Raw genomic sequence first — 25,850 nt, forward strand, 5'->3', positions numbered from 1 at the left:
CGTTCAAAAAGCATTCCATGCAACAGAATTTTTGGAAAAGATACCTGTTTTACAAAAAAAAATCTTTAATTCAACGCTAATGTGCTTGGTCCCGTACGATAGCGTATACCGGATAATGACTGTATCGCAATTAAAAAAATAGTTTGTAAAACCCGCGTCCTTGTTGTATGAAAAGGACTCTATACTATCGTTGAACACTTCAACGTTGTGAACAGCTGTATAATCATGTTTAAACATGACTGAACATAAATATTTTCTCTGCCTGTCAAAATAACGCTAATGCATAGCTTGAGCAACTTTGGAAAAAAATATTATTTATAAAAAAAAATTAAAGACTACATTATTTCTACACAAAAAATGTTTAACACTTATTTTTGAGCAAAATATGTGCTTTAGTACGGTTCCTTTGTATAATTTATAATTTAGTTCACGCGGGTTATCGAATGAGTTTTCGATCGAGTTTTGATGTTTTGATCGTTTCATCGTTTTGATGTGTGCTCTTTACTTCTTTACCTTACCTATAATTTAGGAAAGATTAATTTATTTATTTATTTTATACAGGTTTTTTCTTGGATGCTCATAATGTTGTTATTCGTTCCTACTGAAAGTAAACTTCATATGACGGGAAATGGGCTCTATGATACCCTTTTTGAAAAAGAACATTGGACATTCCTATTCACTTCTCGTAATATAAAGCTTCATTTTCAGAGATCAACAAATTGTCACAAAATCATGAGAACCCCTAAAAACCCCTATTTTTCTGCTATCATGTATGCACCTATTAAAACCTTACAATTTGAATTAATCAATGTTTTTTTTAATAATTTCTGTTTTGTTTTTTTTTTTTATCATGATGTTTAACGGTAAAACTCTCATATATGAAGATTTTCTAAATGGTATCTGCTAAAGAACAATTGATTGCTCTACCTTTAAGTTAGGGCCCGTGGCAGTGCCTCATCCTCTGATGCGAATATATCGGGCGTGCTGTCAAGTGATATTTCGATTAATATTGAGATTATTGGGATGAGTTGTATAGTTTAACGATAAAACAACATAAATGGAATAGTGTTCCTATTAAACCTACACAATTATTTTGAAAGATAAGATACGTCGTTTTACGAAATCATACATCCGATGGAACTGCAATTTGTCACAATGAATTTTAAACCCTTTTTTAAATACAGTTGAATGTCGATTATCCGGAGACGGACTAATGTTTTTTTTTTTGTTTAGAGCCAATACGGCTAATTTTCGTGTATTTTTGCGTAAGTGTTCGGATGTAGCAACTTTATCAATTTTGGTATATGATTCTAACCGCGTTTATAATACAGGTTATCTACGAATTCACGTTTGAAAATGTTGTCCGTCACTTTCAACAAAAGGCTTTCAGTTATTTTCTCAGCTTAAATTACGCTATGTGTAGAAGTGCCTGTTTTGCTACAATAAACGTCCACGGGCACATCGAACACGCTCCTCCGTGTGTGTGTGTCATGCTCGACGTTTGCCAGAGCGCTGCCTCAGCCCAAGCGACAGCTGTCAAATGCGGCTGGGGGCCATCTTGCTGCGCGTTTGCCATCGACCGTCGCATTCGAAGTTGAACCTCCGTGGAATCGAGATCGGCCAGGACGGAGTGAGCAGTTTGGGTAACGTGTCGTGCAAGAAGAGCCAAGAGTGGTGAAAGGCAGGAGTGCTAGAGAGAGAGCGAGAAGAGGAATAGAGAAGCGTTACTACCATCTGCAAGCAAGCGAGTGTGAAGAGAAAAGGAGGAGGAAGAAGAAAACCCCGTGATTCGAAAGTTGAACGTGCTCTTATCCAACTAAACACACGCACACATAACTTGCTCCCAACCACTACCCAGGCCCAAACCAACATCGTCATCATCAGCTGCCCCCCCTCGGAGTGAACGGAAGAAGAAATTGTGCCCATTTCTCGGTCTTCTTCTTCAGCCGTTTTGGCCTCTGTACAATCGAGGTTACCACACGAGGACGGTGTGTGCCAAAACGAGGTGAGGTTTTTTTCTTCGCCAAAGAGAGAGCGAGCTAGCGCGAGCGGAAAAGAAAAAGCGGAACTCGTGCGTGCGTGCGTGCGTTTGTGTGTGTGTTTGTTACGACGTTATTTTTCTACGCCGTGACGTTGTCACTCTTGACTGTATGTGATCGATACACCCAGCAGCAGCAGCAGCTTGCCAGCAAATCCCGTTCAATCGTGTCTAACAAAGCAACCGACGAAAAGCTGCAGCAGGAAGCGAACAAAAAAGAAACCTTGTGATTTTTTTTTTCTTGTTCCTGCGTGTTGCCAACACTCCCCCCACCCCACCTTCCAGCCCGCGCGCGCGTCATCAAGGCAGGCAAAAACGTGTTACAAAGCAGGCGCAGCTGCCGCCGTGTATGTTGTGTGTTTGTGTGTGTGGTTAGCAAATCAACCAATAGAGAGAGTGGCGAAGCGCACCAATACTACCTGGATCTCACGTACAACAGTACGCAACAGCGAAATTTGCCCTTCTATTTTTTCGCCGTACCTGTGTGTGTATCGGTCGTGCTTGTGTGTGTGTGTGTGCGCGTTTCTTTTTGCAACATCATCATCAGTAAAGCAGAGAAACGAGCAGCTTCAGCAGCAGCAGCAGCTTTTATATTTCCCTGTGTAAACGTGTGTACACAATCGAAGTGCGTGTACGTACGCGTAAACGAGTCTGTGTGCGTTTGTGTTATAATCCGTTCCCATTGCTTTTTCGCCGCAAAAGTGCAAAAGTTGCGTGCGTACGTGTGTGTGTGTGTGTGCGTTGTACGTCGAGCGACGACGACCATCTTTGCCAAGCGCTTTTCGATACGGGCCTGCAGCTGTGTGCGTGCGTGCCTGCCCTGGGTGCGTAACCAACACGGACAGAACGGAGTGTGCGTTATAGCTAGTGACGAAAGCATTTACCCCCGTTGTGCGTTTGTGAGTGTGTGTGTGTGCTGCGTACGTGTGTTTGACGAAGCAGGAAGCGCTGTAATCCCCCAAACACACATCCACACACAGCTAATACCTGAAAGCGTAACCAACACAGCTACACGTTGCCCTTGTTCAGCCCTGGGCTTGAGCTACACAAACGCAGTTTTTTGGAAGCAGCAGACGACCAGCAGTAGACGAGACGAGACGTGTGCGTGCACACGCAAACATCCCGTGCCTGTGAAGTGTGTGTGTGTGTGTGCGTTTTCGTGTATGCTTCAAGGATAGTACAGTGGTGCCCGAGTTGTGTGCCACGTTAGAGAGACCCCAGACCACCAGGGTCGATTGTGCTCTATCGCGCGTCCACGTTGGTGTGCGTACACAATAGCGCACCGCAATCAACGCCACCACCCCTACCCGTTTCGTTGTTGCCCGGGCTCACAGCTCTGAATGTACGCATCAGCACCGTGTCCGTACGCGCACAAGGTGTTAACGAACGCAGCAACCACTCGCCAGCAGTTGAAGGACATTGCGGAGCGAACCGCCGTACCGTTAGCAACATCCAAGCAGTGACATCCCACCACCACCACCACCACCACCCACCCACCAACCACCACCGTGCGAACATGAGGATAGAGGTGAATTCGGCCGCCGACTTTCTGATGAACCTGCTGCGGGTTCGGAAGGCGAACCAGCTGTCGGAGAGCCAGCTGCAGCACTTCAAGGGCTCGCTGGAACAGATACTGACGCGCCATTTCCAGTGCCACTGGTACCCGGACGTGCCGACCAAGGGTTCGGGCTTCCGCTGTCTGCGGATCAACGGCAAGATGGATCCGATCATCGAGAAGGCGGGCCACGCGGTCGGGCTGAACACGGTCGTGCTGCGGAAGCTGCTCCCACTGGAGCTGACGATCTGGATCGATCCGGACGAGGTGTCGTACCGGATCGGGGAGAACGGGACGATCTGCGTGCTGTACGATACGGCCCAGAGCCGGGCCAGCCCCTCGTCCGACCTGGACTCGACCGGCAGCAGTAGCGGGATGGCGTGCGACGAGTTCATCATGGAGCGGGTCGGCCGGCTCGACCTGTCCGTGTCGTCGGTGGACAGCGGCAACGGTAGCGGCGGTGCCATGATGGTCGACTACCACCTGGAGCAGCACAGCGTCAGCACCAAGTCGCACCAGCAGCAGCACCAGCACCAGCACCACAACAAGTACAATCACAACAACAACCAATCGAACAACCACCATCAGCAGCATCATTACGCGAAGCAGCGCCACAGCAACAGCATGAGCTCGTCGTCCAGCGGACAGACCAGCCCACCGCTGAGCCCACCGTACGGTGCTGCCGCCGGCGGTTTCCTCAACCACCAGCAAAATCTCGCGAGATACCAGCAGCAGCAGCAGCATCCCCATGGACCGCACCAGCAGCAGCAGCAGCACGGTGGCAACAACTTTTACCCATCCCAGCCCCAGCAGTACTTCCCCTGGGACAACCAGTTCGTCAACAACAAGGTGCGCACCCAATGTTAAGCCAGTCGACGGGTGTGGAGCAGGAGGTTACGAGGAGGAGTGCTGCGGGGCGCGCGTATCTTTCGCGCTTTCTCACACCGAAAAGTGGCGCTCTCTCCCTCGGACCCGACGCAGCAGCAGCAGCAGCAGTGGAGAAGGGCGCGGCGGAATGTGATCGATCAACAGTGTGTGTGCCCTGTTGTAATATGGCGGGGGCCGAAAGTGGTTCAAGTTGTAAATTGATTTTGCGATAGAGAGCGAGAGGGAGAGGAAGGGAAAAAAAGAAAATATGGAAGCTTAATAATGCTGGCAAAGCTGAAGAAGAAGAAAATCGGAGAGCACCACCCCGAAGCTGTCCTTAGAAGATGTGTGGTTGTATGTGTGTATGAATGTGTGTGTGATCCTGCCCGTTCTTCTTCTCGCGTGCGTATACTCTTTGGTGGTGCGTATTTTGTTGTGCGTACGTGCGTGTTCTTCTGTTGCGTTGCGTGCGCGTCGCGTCGTGTTGTGTGAGTGAGAGAGAGGCAAGAAGAGTCAAACAAGGAGAAGGGGCGGCAGAAGAACAACAGGATCCAAAAGTAGTGTAACCATCACCAATCTCTACATAATACATCCCCCACCTGTGTGTACAAATGCAAACAAAAGAAGAAGAAAGTGCGTCTGTGTGTCCTGTGTGTGTACAAAGAAAATATCCATTGTGCGTGCGTTTTGTTTGTGTGTGTGTTCACAGATGAAAATTGTGAATGCAGCCACATTGATGCACACACACACACGCGCGCTCCAAACACACATACACACACACATACGCAAAATCTCCAGCAGTCGACGACAACACCACCCCACATTGAAGCAGGCGTTGAAGTCTGTTTTTCCCCAAATTGCCATCATCAAACCAGAAAATGCGCGTGTCTGTATTGTAGTGTGTGAGCGCATGTTGCGTATGCGTCAGTGTGTGTGTGTGTGTGGGTGGGTGTATGTAAAAAATCCTGCTATGGGCTGCTGTGTAACGTGCGTGTGATAACAGCTAGAAGGGAAAAGATCCAGAATGAGCCAGCGGAAGCAGCGGATAGAGAGAGAGAGAGAGAGAGAGAGAGAGTTCCTACATGATATATAATTGTTTTTTAAATAAGGCGACATGTTTTGTGTGATGAGTGAACGCGCGGGTACCTTATCGAATAGTTGTTGTAGTAGTAGTGGTAGAGAGCGAGAGAGAAAGAGAAAGCGACACACAAACCAATCCGCACTACCACACCACGTACACGCACAGACGACGTACAACCGAACAGTGCAAAATACACCTATTGTTTTGGGAACAATAGATCTTCGAGTGATCCAGAAGAGGAAGGCGCACGAGCACACACGCACACACACACTGTGCAAGAAGGAAGCTGTGTGTGTGTGCAAATGACGACGAGTGAAGAAGGAGCAAGAGCGAGAGAGAGAGAGAGAGAGAGGGAGCGAAACGGATGATCTTCAGCAACTAGCGCCGCGCGCTCGACATCGTTTACTTTGATGCCCGCCGCGTGTGATTAACCTCCTTGTTTTTTTTTTAAATGTTGTTATTCTCCAAAAAAGAAAACACCCTCCCCCCTCCCCCTCCTACCCCCTGTACTACATGACCCCGTCACACTACCACCCTCCCTACACACCACCCCGCCGCATCCATCACAATCATCTGCTGCTGCGCGGGGGTTGAAGGAGAGAGCATGGAATGGTGTGGAGAGCAATAGGATATAAGAAGAAGAAGAAGAAGAAGAAGAAGCGAGAGAACGTGTGTGTGTGTGTGTGTGAGAAAGCGAGGAAGAAGGTGGTGTGTTGTGCGACGCATTTCAATTGTGATCAATATTAATTTCAAAACAAATATGCACACACACACTCACTCTCACACACACACACACACATACGCGTGTGCGAAAGATAAACCGTCTTTAATAATATACCAGTAGGCAGCGGAAGAGAAAGATGTGCAGAAAATCGAGTCATCAATATAACAGAACAAGAAGAGAAAGAAGAAACATATACACCCGCATACACACAAGAAGAAACATCACTCTTGGTGCGGTGTGTATTTGTAAAAGTGTGCGCGCGTGCAGCAAAAAATGAAAAATTGAAAATATGAATTGGTAAAGAGAAGAAAAGTTTTTGAGTAAGAGCAGGAACAGGAGAAGAGTACAAGCAAAAGAAAACAAAAGTGAACGAAAAAGATCGAAAAAAAGAAGAAAAAGAAAACAACAACTACAAAAAAACTGCAACAAAACAACAAGAAACGAATCGTAAAAATGTAAAATCCCCCTCCCAATATTATGATGATGATGCGTGTGTGATTCGCTCGTGACTGCATGAAAGCTACATTTGTAAGAGCGTTTGAAAAGTATAAGGCAAAAGTCATATGTTGTATGTGTATGTGTATGAGAGAGAGAGAAGGAGAGAAAAGAAGAGGAATGTGAAGACCAACTCTCGCCCTAACCCGGCAAAAGTATAAAATAATAGTTTGTAAAGAAGAGCAAACACAGCAGGCAGAAACAACAAAACAACAAAACCACCCAACCCGTTAAACGATACTATTTTTTTTTTGGATATACTTTACTCCTTTTTTTCGCGCGCGATATGTGTTTGTATGAGTTTTTAAAAGATTGTTTAAATTAAAGAAAAGAAGCTAAAGTAACTTCGCATGCGCGTGGCGACACATGCTACACGGAGTTGTGTCGTGCCGTAGTGAAGCAGTAGAGATAGAGAGAGAGAGAGGGAGGAAGGAAGGCAGTCACAGAAGGAGGCCCTCCATTCTCCCGGAGAAAAAAAAACAAACAAACAAACACCTAAACTCACCAACCAGTCCAAAATAATTACTTTAGTAAGAGAGCGTGTGTAATAGTGATTTGCAATTTTTGTGTATAAAAAAAAACAAACGAAACAAAAACAAAACAACCGATGCCAGATTTCTGTTCTTTTGTGTATTACACTTTTAATATATCCTATCCGGGTTTTGCATTTCCCGAACCGCCCGCTAAACCCCTCTCCTTTTGTTGGTACGTGGAAGCTGTTTTTTTCCGGGTGTTAGTGTGATTTTCGGTCGATGCTGCGACAGTGTTTGTCGAGTCTTTTTTTTTGTTGGCTTGAGAGGAGGACGAGGACGTCTTGTTTCTTCTTTCACACACCTTGAACAGGAAAACTAAAATCATTTTGTGAGTCGCGCACAAACTAGCGATTTGCTAATTTGCGTTTCGCTTTCTTAGGTAGTGCGTGAGAGAGAGAGAGAGTCCTTTAATTCCACTGCCGCGGAAAAGAATGATAAACTGTAGTACAAAAACGCCTCGGTAGAATCGCATTACGGGCGGCATTCCCGATTTTATACAACAAAAAAAAAAGGAGAAAAACGCTCTCAACGAACGGCCAAAAGGAGAAGCCAAGTGGGCGGCGGAGATCGAAAGGTGATAGATGTGATAGAGAAAAGAGAGCTGATCGAGAGACGAATGATGATTTTTTCCCCCTTGATCCGAGATATAGCGAGTAAGCTGTGCGAGAAGCGAGTGAATCCAGGGCGGGAATGTGAGGAGGAGAGGGAAGCTTAGTTTAGATTAAACGTTTGTGTTTTCTTTAGTTTTTTTTTCTTTTTTTAAATGTAAGGTCCCATTTCTTCCACCCTCTTCTAATTGTCCACCCACACGACATGATCCACCCACCCGACCCGACCACAGACCGCCTGCTGTTGTCCCCTTATCTGTGAAAGAGTTTCCCCATTTTCGTGGGAACCGATTTGAGTATAAGAGTGTGTGTTTGTGTGTGGGGGATTGTGAAAGGAGGTAGGGAGGGTGGGAGTTTCTATGAGGTCGGGAAGGAGAAAGAGCAGGGTAGAGAAGGGGGGTGATAAGGCGCGCATTCAACAGCCACCAGCAGCAGCAGCAGCGCTGGGGTGGAATTGAGGAAAAAATGGCGACGAACTACATATTAGGGTGTAAGAAGCGAAGGGCAGCGAAGAAGAAGCAGATGGAGAAGGGAGCTAAGGAGGAGAAGGAATCGATTGTTTATAAAAAAAAACTATATATGTATACATACGATGAAAAAAAGGAACACTACTTTATATATATATATTTGCTTATAATTATTTTGCTGTAACAATTTTCGAATCAAAGAAGAAAAGAAAATAACATCTACACTTGCATTAAAAAACTTTAAAAAAAATCAGGCTTCTTTTTTTTGTTTTCTTTCCACTCATCCGTTTTATGTTTTTTTTTCTCCATCGTGTCATACGTACCCCATTCGCTTTCTTGATTTTTCGTCCCTGGTTTTTTCGTTCCGTCTTCGTTTTTCTTCTCCTCCGCTTCGATCGACTCTTCCAGCAGGGCCCAACCATACTGCTGGCTTCAGTGGCCATCTCATTCGCCTCAGCGTTGTCCCCACGTGCTGCTGTCCTCTTGTGGTGCAAGGAACAGGGAAGAAGCAGGAAGAAATGGGGCTTGTTTATTAAAGAAAAAAAAAAGGTGAAATGAAACCATATTAATCTTAATTTTGGGAGTGGGATTTATTGCAACCCCTCTTGCAGAGGGAGAAAATATGCATGCGGGGGAAAACAGGGAAAGGCAAATTTGCTACACGTGGAACTAATGGTAAAAATGGGGGTTGTGTTTTTGTGTTCGGTTTTTTTCCCTTAATGTGTCCTATCTTCGTATAGGGAGCTTCCAATGTATTTTTAGATTCTTCCAAAAGTTAAATAATGTTCAAGGCTTGTCAATTGTCATGGAACATAATCCTAAATTTGATTGGCTTTAGAGCCCCAGTTTCGTCTAAGGTTCATTTGTGTGAACATTCAGTTTCAAATACTTGATAAGACCTTTTTAAATAAATTAACTTGCATCAATATATGAAACATAAAACATCAAAATATATGGATCATTTTGACGTATTTAGTACACTTAGTGAGTTATGCTGTACTATCAATTACTTTCGCTTCAATGTCACTTTCAGTAATGGTTCAAAATTGTTAAGAAATGCTTTTAATCACGAAGAACCTAGGAATGAATTAAAAAAATACATTGTTGGGAAAATATGAAAACGCATTAGGACGAACGAGCCTAGCGTTAAAGATTCTTGAAACCGCCTCGAAGGTTGCAATCAAATCACATCTTTCCAGTCATCTTAGCTAGTCAGCAACTTCGGTTAGAGTAGTAATGCGATCATCGAGCATCGTTCGGTGATCATTTCTTACCTGTCATGCTCACGATTTGGAGCCTTTTTGAGAAGAGAATATATCTTGGGATTTCGTAAAACAACAGTTCAAACGCGATAGCTCTGGGACGGTGTTAAAATCAGGTTTTCATTTCTGGTGAATTGAGACATTGGACCCAGAAGCAATGAAGGGAAAAGTGGTTCAGTTTTGATGAAGGCTTTTCGAGGCGAGAAAAAAAAGTGTGTAACGCCGCAGCTTTTTCCCTCCAGTTGAGCCACAAGCACAGTCCGAAAGTGTGTAGCATCGGTGTGCCTCCTTTGTATGGAATTTTCACACAGCGCATTTTCTCGCATTTTGCTGTGCATCTGCATGTGTGTGTGTGTGTGTAGGCTTGCATTTTTCCCATTTTCCAACAATAGGCAGATGATGCGTTTGTGTGTGCAACGTGCCATCAACACAACACCCGAGCACACTTCTCACACCAATTCCTCCTGCGCCACCAACAAACACGCACCTGCACACACACACACATACACCCATTGCATTGAGTGAGTCACGTAGGCTCCTCCAAAGCAAACACACAACACACAGACACAGATAGAGGGCCGTTTAAAAATAGCCCAGCAAAAGACAAAGGGCTTGGAAATCGTGGTGGCCTCCCTCCTACTGCCCCCTTTGCTCGCGAGACCGTGTGTTGGTTGGGTGGTGGCATTGGTGGCGCAGGGCAGCCTGTGTGTTGTTTCCAGTGGCGAACAAGGTTTTCCACTCTGCCCCCCACTCTACAGAAAAACGAAGGGCGACCGTGTGCATACAGAGTCCTCCCCTCGCGGGTGTGTGCGCCCAACGACGCAATAAAAGCGCGTACACACACACACATACACTGCAATCGCTGTGGTGGTGTGGGTTGTGGTTGAGAGGGTTGAAAATTTGCCAAAAAAAGGCACCCCTCTTTTTGCGACTGTCTGTGTGTGTTTGTGTGTAGACTACGTAGACAGGCAACAACAAGGGTGTCTAGATTGATCTAGGCCCTATGATTCTTTTTTTGTGTCGCTTTGCTGTCATCGCTTGCCATGATACCGTTGTTGCTGATTAAATAGAGCACACACAGAGCGACACACACACACACACACACACACTGTACTGTCGTTAGGGTTGCGAGAAGCGTGTGCTGCTGCTGCTAGATGATGATAATGATGAAGATTAGATGCTGCTGCTGCTGCCGACTCTTTATTCGGCATCGCATGCATGAAAACACACAACACAGCGTTTTTTGTGTTTTGTTTCCAGTCTATGCTCGTGTGTATGTGTGCGCTAGTAGCTATGTGAGAGTGTGCTACGTGACTGAACGCACAGCCGCGCCGCCAGCACACGCACACACTCGCACCACATCTATGCTGGCTGGTTTTGCCCCGTATGCATGGCAACAAACAACATGAACGCATCATGATGTTCTTCAAAATGGCTGGTCGCTATGTGCGGCGACTAGGCCCCGGGGAAAGGTGGTGCAGGGGTTTTTGTTTATTTTATTGTTGGATTCAACGTTTTTGATGGTTTGTGTCTCAAAGCTTCAAAGCTATTCGGAGGTTTTCATTCGTTGGTGTTGGAGGCATTAAGGGGGAATTAAGATACATTAAATTTTCCAACCACACATGGATGTGGTTTACAACAAATTGGGCATGTGTATTGTGGGCATTCTTTGTGCATCACACTCCTTACTTTGGATCCCATGAATTTAGATTTGGCATCCAGTGTGGCCACAGACATTTTTTGTCTTAACACAACCTTTTTTATTAGAAAAATCTTTACTAACGAAGAATTGCCGTCAATGCTGTAAGCAGTAAATGCTGAACATCTCGCGCAAAGCGTTCGAAAGAGGCATCTTGTTGCAATTTGCTTTGGACAGGGTAGTACGGGTGCGGTGGTGTAATTCTTCTCTCCTCAAATGAGGAATACAACAAACAACAACAACGTAGTACAAGACATGTTTCTCTAATTTAGTGACTGCCATCATCGTGTAAAAAAAGGAAACAGATAATCCTAAAGTCACGAACAAAGACGACAAGCGGAGGGAAGGGATGGCTGTTCAATGGTGTCCTCCAAGGATTACAAATTCTGCCGTTAGTATCGTGAACGTTTTGGGTAAGCTCTCGCCCTACGCTTGCCAATCACCAGCGTATGTGGGTGTGTATATTTGTAGCATTACTTTTTACATTTTTGTACATATAACACTACACTACCAATGCAAAACAGAAGTGTGTTGTTTTCCCAGCTAGTTGGGAAGGGGGTGATCGGGGAATGAGGCGGTCTATGTCAATGATTCGATTCCCTTTTTGAAGGGGGAAAGCAAGTGTTAAAGTTGCAGCAAATGTTTATCTAATGCCTCAAAAACTGATAATTGTTTCATCAGTTTGCTGAAGCATCTATTATAATTCGTCTTCTTTGTGTGCTTTTTACATCAAACTACCACCACACCGGCACTTCGATAGAAAATTCCACCTCCATGATCGACGTCCAAGGGATTGCCTTGAATGTATCTTCCTGTGATCTTACTCTCGCGGCACTGCACACGGATAGTAACCGCAAAATGTATGCTTTACTCATTTGCAATATATATATATGCGACCAGTTTCGGGACTCGTGTGTGCAGCCGCAACCGAAGTCGAGTCAAAAAAAGAATAAAGCAAGATTCAATAACTTTTTAACGATCTGTGATGTCGAGACATAATGAAGAAGCGCTGTACTTCTTCCGCGTGTCTGTCGCTATAGCTATTTAGCCAATTTCTTGGATTGTTTCTAGTCCTGTTATAACTGGAATTGCGTATGTGCTGGTGGGGGTGGTGGCAGCAAAAGGAATGGTACGAATGGTACACCTGTGGTGTAAAAGCCGTTATTGCAATGCACAACGAATGCAATAAACGTATACGTTCATGTAACGCTATGAATTTTGTGTTCTAAGACCGCCGAATTTGAATTTTCCAAGATAGCTGCTTCCTACAATGTTCTCAACTGCTTAACTATGTGTATGAAGAATAAGTAACGAGTTAGAAAGATAGGTTTGCTTAATAATAAAAGAAAAAGACGTTTCCTCTCTTCCCCAAAAGGCGAATTTAATTATTATGAACTTAAAAAAAAGGAAACAAGTTAGCGAAGAGCAGTAATTTAGGCACCTGATCGAACAGTTGTTGTGATTTAATAATGCAAATCAAACAAACTAGGAACCAAGCTGGTCAAGTTAGAGTAAACGTAACTCTTTGTAGGAAAAAAGAAGGAAAAGAAAACAATCTAAAAGAAAAATAAGAATGGTAAAACAATCGAAAACAAACACAGGGATATATTGTTTATTATTTTTCTGTTGTTGGTCTAAGGTGCGACTAAGTGTGATACTGTCGCTTCCTTCACAAAACACACATACACACACGCAAGGGATATGATCAATGGAGCGCTTAATGAAATATATTTGAATGTGATAATAAATATTTTTATATAAAACCAACCAGGTACAAATGAGAAGGCGAGAGAACAAGAGATAGAGAGAGAGGCTTTTTAAAAAACGGCTGAAACACACTATGGATTATATAGAGAGAAAAAAAATGGTAAAAAATTAACAAAACGAGACAACCCCCGAGAGTCGCTTTTAAGCACGCACATAACTAAGCCCATAAGTTATTTGCTTTTTTTTTTTGTTGTTGTAAGAAAACAAACCCAAAACAGATACAAACAAAGCGGAACAGATAACAACAGGAAAATCAAATCACCAAAATCACGCAACCACAAAACAAAGTTTCAGATTCGTTGAAGTAATCCATACACATGCAGACGAGCGAAAATGACACAAAACTCGAGCAGAAAACACAAACAAAACAGTCAAAAACAAAGAAAACCACAACAATTCTCCACCAGGCAAAACCACAAACTAACTATAAACAAACATGATAAAGAAAGTAATAAGCCACAGAACAAGTCAATGGAAAGCAAACAACAAAACAACTTGAAAAAAAAAGAGTCCTCATTCTGTTTGCAGGCTGGACTGCGGAAAGCTGCAGATTACTACAGGGTGATAGCGTGAAATGTGCTTATGATTTTGTTACGAAACGAAAACGGGAACGATCGAACGCGCGGGTGTGGTGTCGTCGTCGTCTCTCCAATCTCAATTGTGATCTAATGACAAAAACAAAACCAGCAAGATGTTGAAACGATTTTAACTGACGGTTATGTCCTTTTAAACGATTCAATTAACAGTCTATAGCACGGAAGTTTTTCGGCTGCAAAAACAAAAAAGAGCGATGAGAGAAGACATCATTAGACAAACGATTATGGATATGGCTCTTTTAGTGTAAGGTGTGTATAAAAAGAGGTACTATCACATTCATAGATATTAATTACGACAGCAGAAAATCTCACTCTAGAAATCATATGCGTTGCGCGCGGGTATAAAGGTAGCAACAGTGGATGAAGACAACCTGCAGTTTTAGAGCACTGTGCAATAATCTGTGTGTTGCATTTGCTGTGCCAGGAGGAGGAGGGCCAGTATCGTACGAACTCGCAAAACTTCACCATCAGTTTGGTGTGGATGATCATGATGATGGTAACACAATTGATAGTATTTAAAAGGCCACACAAATACACAAAAATCATTACCAATCATCCCTTAACCATCCCTTGGTGCCAATGAGAAAATAGAACGTTGAATGAAACACGTTCAAATAAAAGTTTTTAAAGCAAAAAAAAACTTTATAAAACAAAGGCTGTTGCATGTGGAGCAAAACACGTCCGCCGGAGGTTTTGGAGGAGTAGTTTAAGACGTTTCTCTGTGATTGCAGCCTTGTTCTCATTCCTTTTTGAGCTAGGTAAATAAGATCGGCAATTTCGAAAATAAGAAAATAGTTCCTTGTTTGTTCGGCGAACAAAGTCGCTTTAGAGCAAATTGACCACACAGCAGCAACAGAAAGGCTGCAACGGGTGCAGAGAAACTGAATTGGCTCCATCAGATCCATCACTGATCTCCATATGATTGGCGAACCAAACGAATCGTTAAAAATCACTTGCCTCCATCGATATACTTTTTGCAAACAATTGTTTCAAAAACTGAGTATAGAACTGTGAAGTAGGTTTCGGTTTTCAATTCGCTTATTGCACAAAATTAAACCGAACGCGAAGTACAAAGGCGGTATACCCTAACGCCGTGCTTCTTCAATACTCAGCTCTATCTCGAGTGAGTTTGTGCCGATTGCGTTCTCTCGGTTTCGTTAATCTTTGCTGCGCTTTGCTTTTGCCGCGCGTGAGTGGTTCTTGCGTGCGTTTTGAAACACTAACCTGTCGAGAATACTTTATGTAAGAAAAAGCAACAAACAGAACAATACAGAAATCAATAAGACTACAAAACCAACGTACAAATTATAGGTAGTGTGTAGTGTTGCGGGGGGTGTGTGTGAAGAACACTATGCGCTGAATGGGTAATGTTTTACATTAGTCTATCGCGACAATATGCCATATTGTGTGTGGTGAGAATTTACGGTGGTAAAGTGTGGCGACGGTGGCGATATGTGGCTGCAATACTTGAAGTGTGTGTAGTGCAAGAGATAAGGCGTGAGTGCTGGATTTGTAGGGGATGTTTTTAGTACATTTTTTGCAGATATTGATCGAAGATTGGGTCCAACATTTTAATGGCGACTTTGAAGACTCGTAGGAGATTGAGACCTACCAGTGTGTTACCAACTATCTTATCAATTTTGGACTCGAAGATACTTATGACACAGGCTTTAGACTTTGGCTCAAGTTAAGATGATATTAATTTTTAGAAAAGATCCTGGAAAATAAGACCTCAGACTGCTATTCTGAGTACTCTAAAATCTGATATCTGTAGTTGATACTTTTCTGAGGACCAAGATCATTATTGGAACACTCACGAAGTAGTTACATGAAATCTCTGAGGCTTCTGTGAGTTTTTAAGGCCTCAGAGAGATACATTCAACGTGGCATAAGGGCTGATTGGATATCTTTTTGAGGATCTTGTGTTATGTACGACCTGTATGTAAGACCTGATGTTTCTCACTGTAGACTGGGGACTCAGACCTACTTTGGTAGACATATGTGTCTGTGTTTTGATGTCTCAGAGCCGCCTGGAAGCCTCATTTCCCAAATATCCACCAGCCAGTTTGCATATCTTCACAACACACAGTGAACGTTTTATGACGCTTTGGAGCAAATCGTTTGTGTGTGTCCAATTGTCAACTGCTACTGTACTGCAAGAGCTAATGGTGATCCCCTTCTGTCATACACCTAGGTAGTACGATTTGCATTGGATCTTGTTTGTGGTATCCCACATTTTGTTTTATGTAGCGTAGATTGGCGCGTCTAGGCGCCGTTTTGAAAGTTTCCTGTGTCTGACCAGCGGCAGCCATCAGAGATTGGAGAATATCTTGATTTTTTGCTTCCACCTTATGCCCAACACCATCCGGTGTTGGGCCAGAATGTCCAGCAGTAGCAGCCTGTTTTTTTTCATTTCTTGTTTGCGCTTAAGCTGGCTGTTGTTCGGGCTCGGGCGATCTCACGCGATCGAACTTTACGATAGGCAATTTTTTTTTATCGCCCTCTCTCCTTTCCGAACCACTTTGCGCGGGGCTCTGGAGGTTGTGGATTTGGTTTGAAGAAAACGGAGAAGAAGGCGTAGAAAAACAACGTAGTGGTTTTTGCACCACACCGCAGCAACCGGTTCGCGATCGCGATGTGTTGTTGTTGTGGTTTTTGTAAGGCGATGAGTGTGCTTCGTCAAACTCGTCGTCCCCGCTCTCTATCTCCGCCTGCCACCAGCAGTCTTGTTGATGGTGGCGGAGAGCGTTCCGTTTTCTGTACGCATTCGCATCTTGGAAAGCCTGTTTTCTTTCTCGACTCTCCCTCAAATCGGGCACGCATCTTTGTTTTGCGAGCGCAGTAAGCAATTGGGGGTTAAGGCGCGCTGCGCCGACAGTCTTGGGCAAGATGTTGAGATCATTTGTGTCGGCCCACCACACACCGCATCAAGACTAGGCGGTCGGGAGTCGGTGGACACGAGTAGTGCGCGGGTGTTGCGAGCTTGCGAATGCGTTCGAGCAACCGGTTTTTGGCCCCTCTGGTCGTGTCGTGTTTGCGTTTTCTTTTACCGACAATTCCCACCCAGAGGGGAGAGCCGAGAGCATATGTGGTTGCGCACGACACAGAAACAGGTTTTGAAGTCGCCCAGCAGCGTGCGTCTTGCGAGCGTGTCTTGCTCTGTTGTGTGCGGTTGTAAGGATAACAGTGGGCTACTGTCGCCTTCTCGCGGTTGGCGATGGACTTGGAAATCATTGCCTCATAAATGCCAGCGACATAAATTTTACGCCTATCCTTGCCGTTTTGTGATGGACTATACTACGATTGCCGTTCATTCATGGTCCCAGGCTACGGTCTTCTGTGTTTCAATACCCATGTCTGGACGTTTCAGTGCGTTTATGTTCCAAGTTAAAGGACAACTTTCGATTGCACACATCACGCATGAATTGCAGCACAAACGATAACGAAAACCTTCAACACGTCCACAGCCGCTACTCAGCAAATGATGCCGCCACCCCGTTAAAAGTCGAGTCGAATAATGTACAAATTTTTAACGAAACGAAAACCACAACCGCAAACGCCCACATACCCAACACACCGATACAAAGCAAATGGCGCGCGAACCCTTACAAACAACAAAACGACTAACCTAAAAACAAAGCAAGATATAAGAAGCTAAACAAACAAGTTAGACAAAACAAAACAACAAAACGGTGCAAACATTCATATAGAAAGATGTATATTTTTTTATACCAGTTAGATAAGGAAAGTGATAAACGATCGGAACAACAAGAGCAAGCCGCCACATATTCACAAACCAAACGAAGAAGTAAAACAAAAGAGCAGCAAAAGCCAATCCCAAATGTGTTAACAAAAAGATAGAGAAAAGGAGACAGCTGAAAACCAGCTGTGTGGTGTAGGAAGGTGTAAAAAAACATAAAACTCTAACAAAATCGATGCAACAAGAACTGTGATTGTAATACGAAACAGTGTAACGGAGGAGAACAGCATGCAACAAATGCACTTTACAAAACAACAGCGCTGATAACGTAAGAGAACGTTAAAACCACCAAGTTTTGAAGCTCTTGCTGACAAATTAAATCAGTGAAAGCGAGAGAGGGAAAGAGGGAGAACCTAAATACTGTTGAGATTAACGAGCACTGAGGTGTTCCCTGCACGCACGTATTGTTGTGAAACTTTTAACCGGTTAACGAAAAACACAATCATTCGTAGCAGTTTACGCTGGTTTGCAAGGAGACACAACAACACGATACGAGAGAGAGAGAGAAGGCATGTGTTATATTTTTGCAAGTTTGTTATTTAAATTATTAATGAAGCAACAATTGTACGATTGAGGGGCTCAAGCACAGAACGAGAGCAACATTTGAATGGTGCAGAATTTTATGTAAAAAAACGAACAAACGATAAATTGATCTAAACTGTTTACTAAAATGACAAAAATGGCAAAATTTATTGTGTATGTAGCAAACGAATTGCGAGTATATTTCTTCGATTATCAGAAGATATAAAATCCCCGCCACCTCCTTCCCCAAGTTATCTATGTGTACAGTTATGTGTATAGAAATGTAAAAAAACAACAACAACATTAGCATAAATATACATTCACAAAGTGAGGAAGTATCAGATAGGAGGTGGTAAAAAGATACACGAAATCGCTAGAACGGCGATCGAATGAAAAACAACTGTGAATGTTGTAATACAGTATATTACTTCGATTTTGAACTGGGCAAATTTTGGAGCCAATTTAGAGCCACAGGCCCGCTTACGTGCGCGCGTATATATGTAAAATCACAATCGATAATCAACATCAGCACACAGATCAGCATAAACAGGTCGTCTCATCGTCATCATCTTGATGAGACAAATGGTTTGTGTACATGAGTATGTAATATGTTTGCAAAAAGGAACAGGAGACGATCAGCAAAATTCTCTCACGTTTTCGTTGGGATAATTTATGTTTGTAAAAATGACCAAATAGCAACAAAAGAAGCAACAAACGGGAAAGACTCATATAGTTTTCCGGGGATGATAAATGCGTCTCCCAAACTACCCCACCACCACCATGTATCTCTACGATGTCTTTTTCTATCGATATAGATGTATTTCTGTTTGTTTGTTTTTTACAAAACCTTGTTTTTTGTTTCGTTGAAGTAATGTTATATTGGAAAGATTAACTTAAAAAGAAACTAAAAGAAATGACACTTATCCTAACCTTCATTTATATTTTGCGAATATGCGTGCCAGAAACGCGTTACAACATAGCAAGCCACGTTTCGTTGTGTTAGAAGTGTGTGCGCGCGCGAACGCGTGTTAGCGTTTGCCCAATTTGAAATTGATCTCGTAGAATGAACTAAGACCAGAAACATTCAGTATTGTTTTGAATTTTGTAGAAAAAGAAAACCCCAGAACGCGTGGTAAGAAAAAAAAACTATCGTTGGCTACAAAACAAACAAAAAAAGAGAAGAATAAAAAAACAAACACAAACAAATGTAAACTATAAAACAAAAACGAACGGCTGTTAAACAAAAACAAAACAAAACAAAACAACAAGGAAGAACTGAGTAAGCAAGTAAGGCGAGAATTTGTACAAATCAACACGAAACTAATAACGAATGCAATGGACAAACACAGTACTACGTTTAAAAACCTACACCAAGAGAAGATTACAGACTCTTTGTCCACTCTACTATTCACATTCGGTTCATCACCACCACACCACACAAGCAAAAGTTTCGTGCGTGTGTAATTGATCGAGCATTTATATATCTACGGAAATGTAATGTGCGTAGCGTTCTGTTCTGAGGTTACTTTGGAAATGCTAATAACAATTTTTATCTTTGTGTTTGGTGAGTTAAAATTTGCTGCTAAAATTGGAAAATCATGAAGAGATCAATGAAAAAAGTAAAACTGATATAAAATATACCAAATAAATCACAAATTTTGGAATGCTTGTTAAAGACACTTGATCAGTCTGCTATTTGCCTTTTTGGCGAGTAAACTTTCACAACAACCACATGACAAACAAAGCGTATTGTTGTACAGCACACACACATACAAACTTAATGTCTATCCCGTAATCCATTTACAAAAAAAAAGTTTACTTTTTTCGTTCGGTTGTTCATGGTACTACAATCAATCAATCATTCGTTTTCGAAATCTATTGCAACAATTATGCATCAACTTTGTCAACCGATCGCCGAGCGATCGTCATCGGTTGTTGGTGTAGTACAAAGGTGACCGAGTACGAGGAGAACAACGCAGAAACCCAGATTGATGATAACAAGATACTTTAAAGTCAAACATGTTTTTTTTATAAATAGAGCATCCTTGTACGCGTCAAAGTGTTTTTAAATGTGAAATTCAACCTTTCTATCTACCCCGCCGTGTTGTACCTTATCATTGGCAAGCAAAACGAAAAAAAAAAAACAATGCATTTAGCGTAAACAAAAGGAACAATTTTGAACGGCGGGGAGAGTAAACATACCACACGCACACATACCACGTTGTCCTAATGTTTAAAAACATGAAAAAATAACATTGACAAATGAAAATGGAATCAAACAAATGAATGATGTGTACCAAGATAGAGCGTGGAAGCAAAAGAAAACAAAAAAATAACAAACCTTATTCTTATATCGATGTTAAATAATGTAAAACCTAACCTATCCAAAACAAAACAAAAACATGGCAACCGAACATGAAAACGAATCGAATTTGATGTGTAAAATGTATGCAAGAGAGCGAATAGTGCATGTAAATTTATCCGTTTCTTTCCATTGCAATCTTAACTCACTCAAAAATTAAACACACCCATACAAACAAAAATGTAGAGTTTTCTTATCCGATGTATAAAACATAACTGTAATCGATTTGAAAAGCATTGATAAGAATTTGTACGAAATACCCCAAAAATCAAAAGGATGAAAATTAAACGCTTCATCGCTTATTATCCATACACGAGACAGCGAATCGATTGAAAAAGAAAATCTCCTTACTTGAAAGCGTCGTAGTACGCCAAACAATGTTTGCGGTATGATGATAATGAAGATGATGATGTCAATGATGATGCACCAACATACGATGATAAACCCATAACACACTGAAACCCAGGCAAACATTTCACACACCATCTACTTTTACCACCCATTCCTAGTACCAGTGATAGTGGAAAGAGGAAAGAAGGAAGAAGTGCAAGAAAGGGAGAGATAGCGAGAGAGAGAAAGGCGATATATTCTTCAAAATGTTTGTAAATAACAATGTGGTGTGTGTCTCCCTTTAAGGGTGGGAGAGATAGCTGGGCTAGGGACAGCATAATACATAAATCGAAGTCGTTAATTATTGTGACAAGATTGAAAAGAAAAACAGAAAAAAACATACTGACAAAATAATTAAAAAAAAAACTATGAAAAAGAATCACAAGATAGAAAAACATGACGATTAAAATGGAAAAAGATAATTTTGGAAACAAAGGACGCTATGACGTGTGTTGATAATGGTTAAATTTAATTTAATATGACTAATGGTAAAAGTCGTATGTTTTTCTTTTTTTTTGGCAATAAGATCTGCATAAATGTGTCATAAATGCGCCAGTCAATGTGTTATATGCGCTTTGTTTGAACAACCGTTCATAACCGAACGAAAGAAAGACTTTCTTGATCGCAATTGCTAGGAGTAAAATAAAAACGTTCCTAAGGTACAAGACACGCACCGTACTGCGGCAACAAGCAGATGTTGAAAAGCAACCAACATCATACACAGCTACAAGCGATGCATACGGAAAGAAAGCGCATCTATTACTACTGCAAAAGTTATACTGTAACACGTGCTAATGGTGTTTAAGATCGACGCTATAGTTTCGTTGTGTGCCGGTTGGTAAAACAGCGAGAAAGAAATTGATTTTTTGTGTCAATGAAAGTTTAAGCAAAGACTTTATTTCGTTAAAAAACACACACACAAAATGGAAAATCAGAACAAAAAAAAAACAACACAAAAACACGACCCCTCTTGCAAATGGGATTGGTAAACATCATTATACGTTGGAATTAATTTGCTCTTATTTTACTAGATTTACAATTTTTCTTATTTTTTAATTAATAAACGAAGGAGAACAAGAAAAAAACACGACTATATGCAAACCTGAAAATGGAAAGCAAAAGAAAAACACAAAAAAAAGAAACAAATGCAAAACTAAATGATGAAAATATACAAATATATATATTACATGATAAATACGCGATGAAAAATAAAAGGGAGAAAAAGCAGAAAAAAATACAAAAAATATAACTAAAACACCTACAATCCTATTCTCCCCCATCATCATCCATCCCCTTCCCATTTCCTAAATATTGAACATAAGCATATAAATAAATATAAATATATATATTAAATGATTATGAGCATGATGATAATATTTGCAAGAAGAGGAAGAAAAGAAAACGAAATAAAAAAAAAAACAGCAACTAATTGTACAGAGATTACGGCGATAACTGATGATGATAATGAAACTGACGAAGAAGCAGAATATGTCGATGATGATAATGATAATGATGATGCTAATGAAAATAAACAGCATGCTGGAAAAATACAATTGAAAGTAATTAAAACCGTATATTATACATAGAAATAATAAAACTCAGCATACATTTGATGAAAAAATTAAACTACCCTTCTGTGTCATCTTTATTTGTTCCGTTCATCGAGCCGATCCGTTGGCGGATTATTGGGTAATACGGTGTGTTCTTGAGAAATGGTTGTTGTTTGGAAGAAACTGTTTGAGCTGAGGATGAGACGTGGTGTCGTTTGGTTTGGCTTAAAGGTGTTTGGTTTGGAAGAATCGTTGAGTCAATAGATGGTTTATTCAGCTGCGCTTCGTTTGCGAATCGAGAGGTTTCTATAGAAATGGAAGGTTATTGGCCAGATCTGTCCTATTTGTCCTTGAATTGGGAGCAGCGCAGTTTTTTTTTTGTTGGGTGGAATGCTTTGTATGGTCGGATTTTTATTCGGTGTAATTTGGATATCGTTTCTCTGGGTGTGTAGTCTCACTAAAACTTAGTTGCGTAAGTAAGTAAGTAAGTAATTGAATAATTTATTGAATTGTTTCATTACAATGTTTCACACATTTTACACTGGTTCAGATCAATTGACTTCTGGTGGATAACCAGCTTCTTATAACGCTTTGCGTATTTGATTAAGTTGATAATTTTACATAAAAGTAATAAATTGGGAAAAATCGGAAAAAAACCCTTTGATTGTTTGTACCTTAAGATAATCGTATAAACTAAACCACTGCTCCTATTCTTACGTCTACATTTTTATCCGGTAATTTGTATGCTTTCGATGCGGTATTTTGTGGGTGCTAGTGCTACGTGTAAAAATTTGGCTTCAGAGTTTTCCTCATCAATTTTTAATTTCCAAGTTTTGCAAAAAGCTTCATATTTTGTAATCCCTTTGCTGAGTTATGTTTTACAAATTGTTTTAGGATTGGAATCAGAACTACTCGTAGCTATTCTTGATGAATCGATCTCCACTAAATAAGAAAAAGTCGGTGTAAATTATCATTTATAATCATATTATTTGAAATAAGAAGACTCAAAAGATCCAGATGCTTGAGAATGTGAGTTGTTTGAATAAAAAAGTAGATATATCAACATTTCAGCCGACTGAGTTGCAGTTACAAATACGAATAAATTTTTCGAATTTCTTCTGTTTTTATTGAAATACAGAAAAAGACCACACTAAAACAAACATGGCATTTAAAACAAACTGTTTATGCAATTACTGAATTATTGAATCACCGATATTTTTATTATTATTTTTATAGCAAATTATTGTTTTGTTCAAAAAAGTCTGTTTGTTGAAAATAAAACAATCACAAAAAAGCTGTTAACACTTTGTTCCCGTTGCGTGTTTGCACGTACGTGTTCGTACCAACAACGCTTATCGTGTGCAACTGGTCAAACAGTTCTGGATGTGCCGAATATCGGGGTAGTTAAAATATAGGTTAAATTAATTGCAAAACGGTCTGGTCGCACGAATGACGACCACCTAAATGGGAACAACTTTTTTTTTCTAGTTATTTTCCATATAATCTTGTTTTTGACACGATTTCAAACAGGGTTTACACATACAAAAAATGCTCCAAAATCCACTCCGCTGGGGTCCACAGTTTAATCACAGCTGCCGGCCGGTGCCAGCACGACAACAGAACGTCTTGTTGCTGCTCTATCCGGGACCGCTTGTCTTCTGCAGTGAGGGGAGGTTTTGTTTTCTTCTTATGCAAGATTCGATCGCAAAACTATTGCGTCGTAAATATTTTGAAAACGATGACGGACTTCCCACCAAACCTGTTCTTGAGGCAATGGGTTTGTTTTTTTCATGATGATGCTGACCGAAACACCGAAAAATTCTGCACAGAAAGAGTGTAAGAAGCAGCGGGAATCGCTGCCGAAACGGCGAGCGAATCGTAAAACAGCATAAAAAGAATGCAAAGCAAAAAAAAAAACAAACGAAAAAAACACTAACCACACACCATCACAACAACACCACCTGCTCCACAAAACTACTTGTGCAATGTCCCAGAACCTTGCGCTACACGTCGGTGTGTGGTGTGGAGATGATCGGGAATGGGCAAAAACTAACCGAAGAAGGAAATTATCGACTTCCTTTTTGGGGCGTATATAAGCCGGCTGGGGAGCGAAAAAATAAAGCTACGATCTTGCGGCCAGTGACGATGAGAGGAGACCGCAGGCAGGGAATTGTTTTCAAACGCGAATTCCTCTTCAGCTTGTGTGCTGCGCCGCTACTGCCGGGCATTGAAAGGAACTCTACCACATAGGCAAAACTCACACACAGACACTAACTACAACATCATGACGAGATAAAATTGCAAAATTAAACTCATGGTAGCATGAATGTGCTCAACCAAACATGACCGCGTATTCGCGCACGGACCGGTGAGGGAGTTCCCGCGGTAGTGGTGCTTGTACGCGTCGTACTTACGTGTTTCGTTAACGAAACGAAACATGCATAAATAATTTCACTCTCCTTATCATTGAGCGGGGGGTTGGCGTTTTTGTTTGGCAGGGAGTCCCTGGGAGCGGTTGCCATCGTTGCAACCAACCGTTTTGGGGTGGGGTTGGAGATGGGTCCGAGTAAGGGTTGTATTTTTGTTTGATTCTTTCTCTTTCCCTGGAAGGGTTACAATAATGGCTGGACATGGTCCGCTGCCTGCAGTAACCTTCAGCGAAAACGAAACTTTTGTGTTAAGTTCCCTTTTTGATGTTGTTGTTATTGGTGGAGGAACTCGACGATTAGATCGATTGGAATTGTTCTTTGAGGGAGAGGGTTTTTTTTTCGATTTGGAAAACCATGGGGATAGTGGTGTTGGAATTCTATTTTTAAACCCCTTTATACCCATATCCCCTCATTTCAGTTGAGTCAGTTTGCTGGAGCGATAAGTAAATGTTTACAATGGGAATTGATCGAGTGAAACACCTGGCTAGTTGGCTGACTGGTGGGTATTGCGTATCAAGTTTTAGTTGGAGTCGTTTGAGCGACAGAGAGTTCTGGTTTCATTCACACTTTCGAGGATCAATTATTTGTAACGAATTTACAATAGGTAAAATCATACTCATATGTATTGATATTTGTACAATATTTTATTATTTTTAAAGAATAACAATATATTTTTTTATAATATGTATACATGGTTTTGTTTATTCACAGCTTTTGATGCAGTATTTGTCATATTTTTAAAAATCTTGTTAGAGTTTTGTAATGTTTGCATTAAAAAATAACCATTTTTGGCTGGCTCTAGAAAAAAAAACGAAGAGGGATAATTTCTTTCCATGAACATAATTTGAAAGGTATTTAGGTTCAGTTGCAGAAATAAATCTAAATTATCCTTGTGAGTTTCCTTCCGTCAGTTATCCGGAATTTTCGCCACGGTGGACGAAGATATGCGTGTAGGCATGTTTCTACGATCTTCCTTCGATTTTTATAATTTCCTCCTCAGTTTTCGCAAAAAAAAAATTGTTGGAGTAGAGCTTTTGCATCATGTAGATAAACAAAATTTCGATGGAACACAGCTGGGTTATGTGTTGGACCGGTTCGCGTACTAGGGTGTCATATTAAAAATCCTTATGATGCTATTGCTTGCC

At 41.6% G+C, this 25,850-nt stretch overlaps 2 protein-coding genes across 2 annotated transcripts in view; both read left to right on the forward strand.

The window, feature by feature from the left end:
- The window catches only part of LOC121595155 (inositol-pentakisphosphate 2-kinase), a 110,626-nt gene that overhangs the window by 2,925 nt on the left and 81,851 nt on the right, over positions 1-25,850 (forward strand). The gene's annotated exons all lie outside the window — the stretch shown is intronic.
- LOC121595157 (maternal B9.15 protein-like) lies at positions 3,547-13,311 on the forward strand. The gene has a single exon (XM_041918836.1). It carries the CDS (start codon positions 3,555-3,557, stop codon positions 4,458-4,460), a length of 906 nt encoding a protein of 301 aa, XP_041774770.1. The 5' UTR covers positions 3,547-3,554; the 3' UTR covers positions 4,461-13,311.

Source organism: Anopheles merus, chromosome 3R (genome assembly GCF_017562075.2).
Source record: "Anopheles merus strain MAF chromosome 3R, AmerM5.1, whole genome shotgun sequence".
Classification (NCBI taxonomy): domain Eukaryota; kingdom Metazoa; phylum Arthropoda; class Insecta; order Diptera; family Culicidae; genus Anopheles; species Anopheles merus.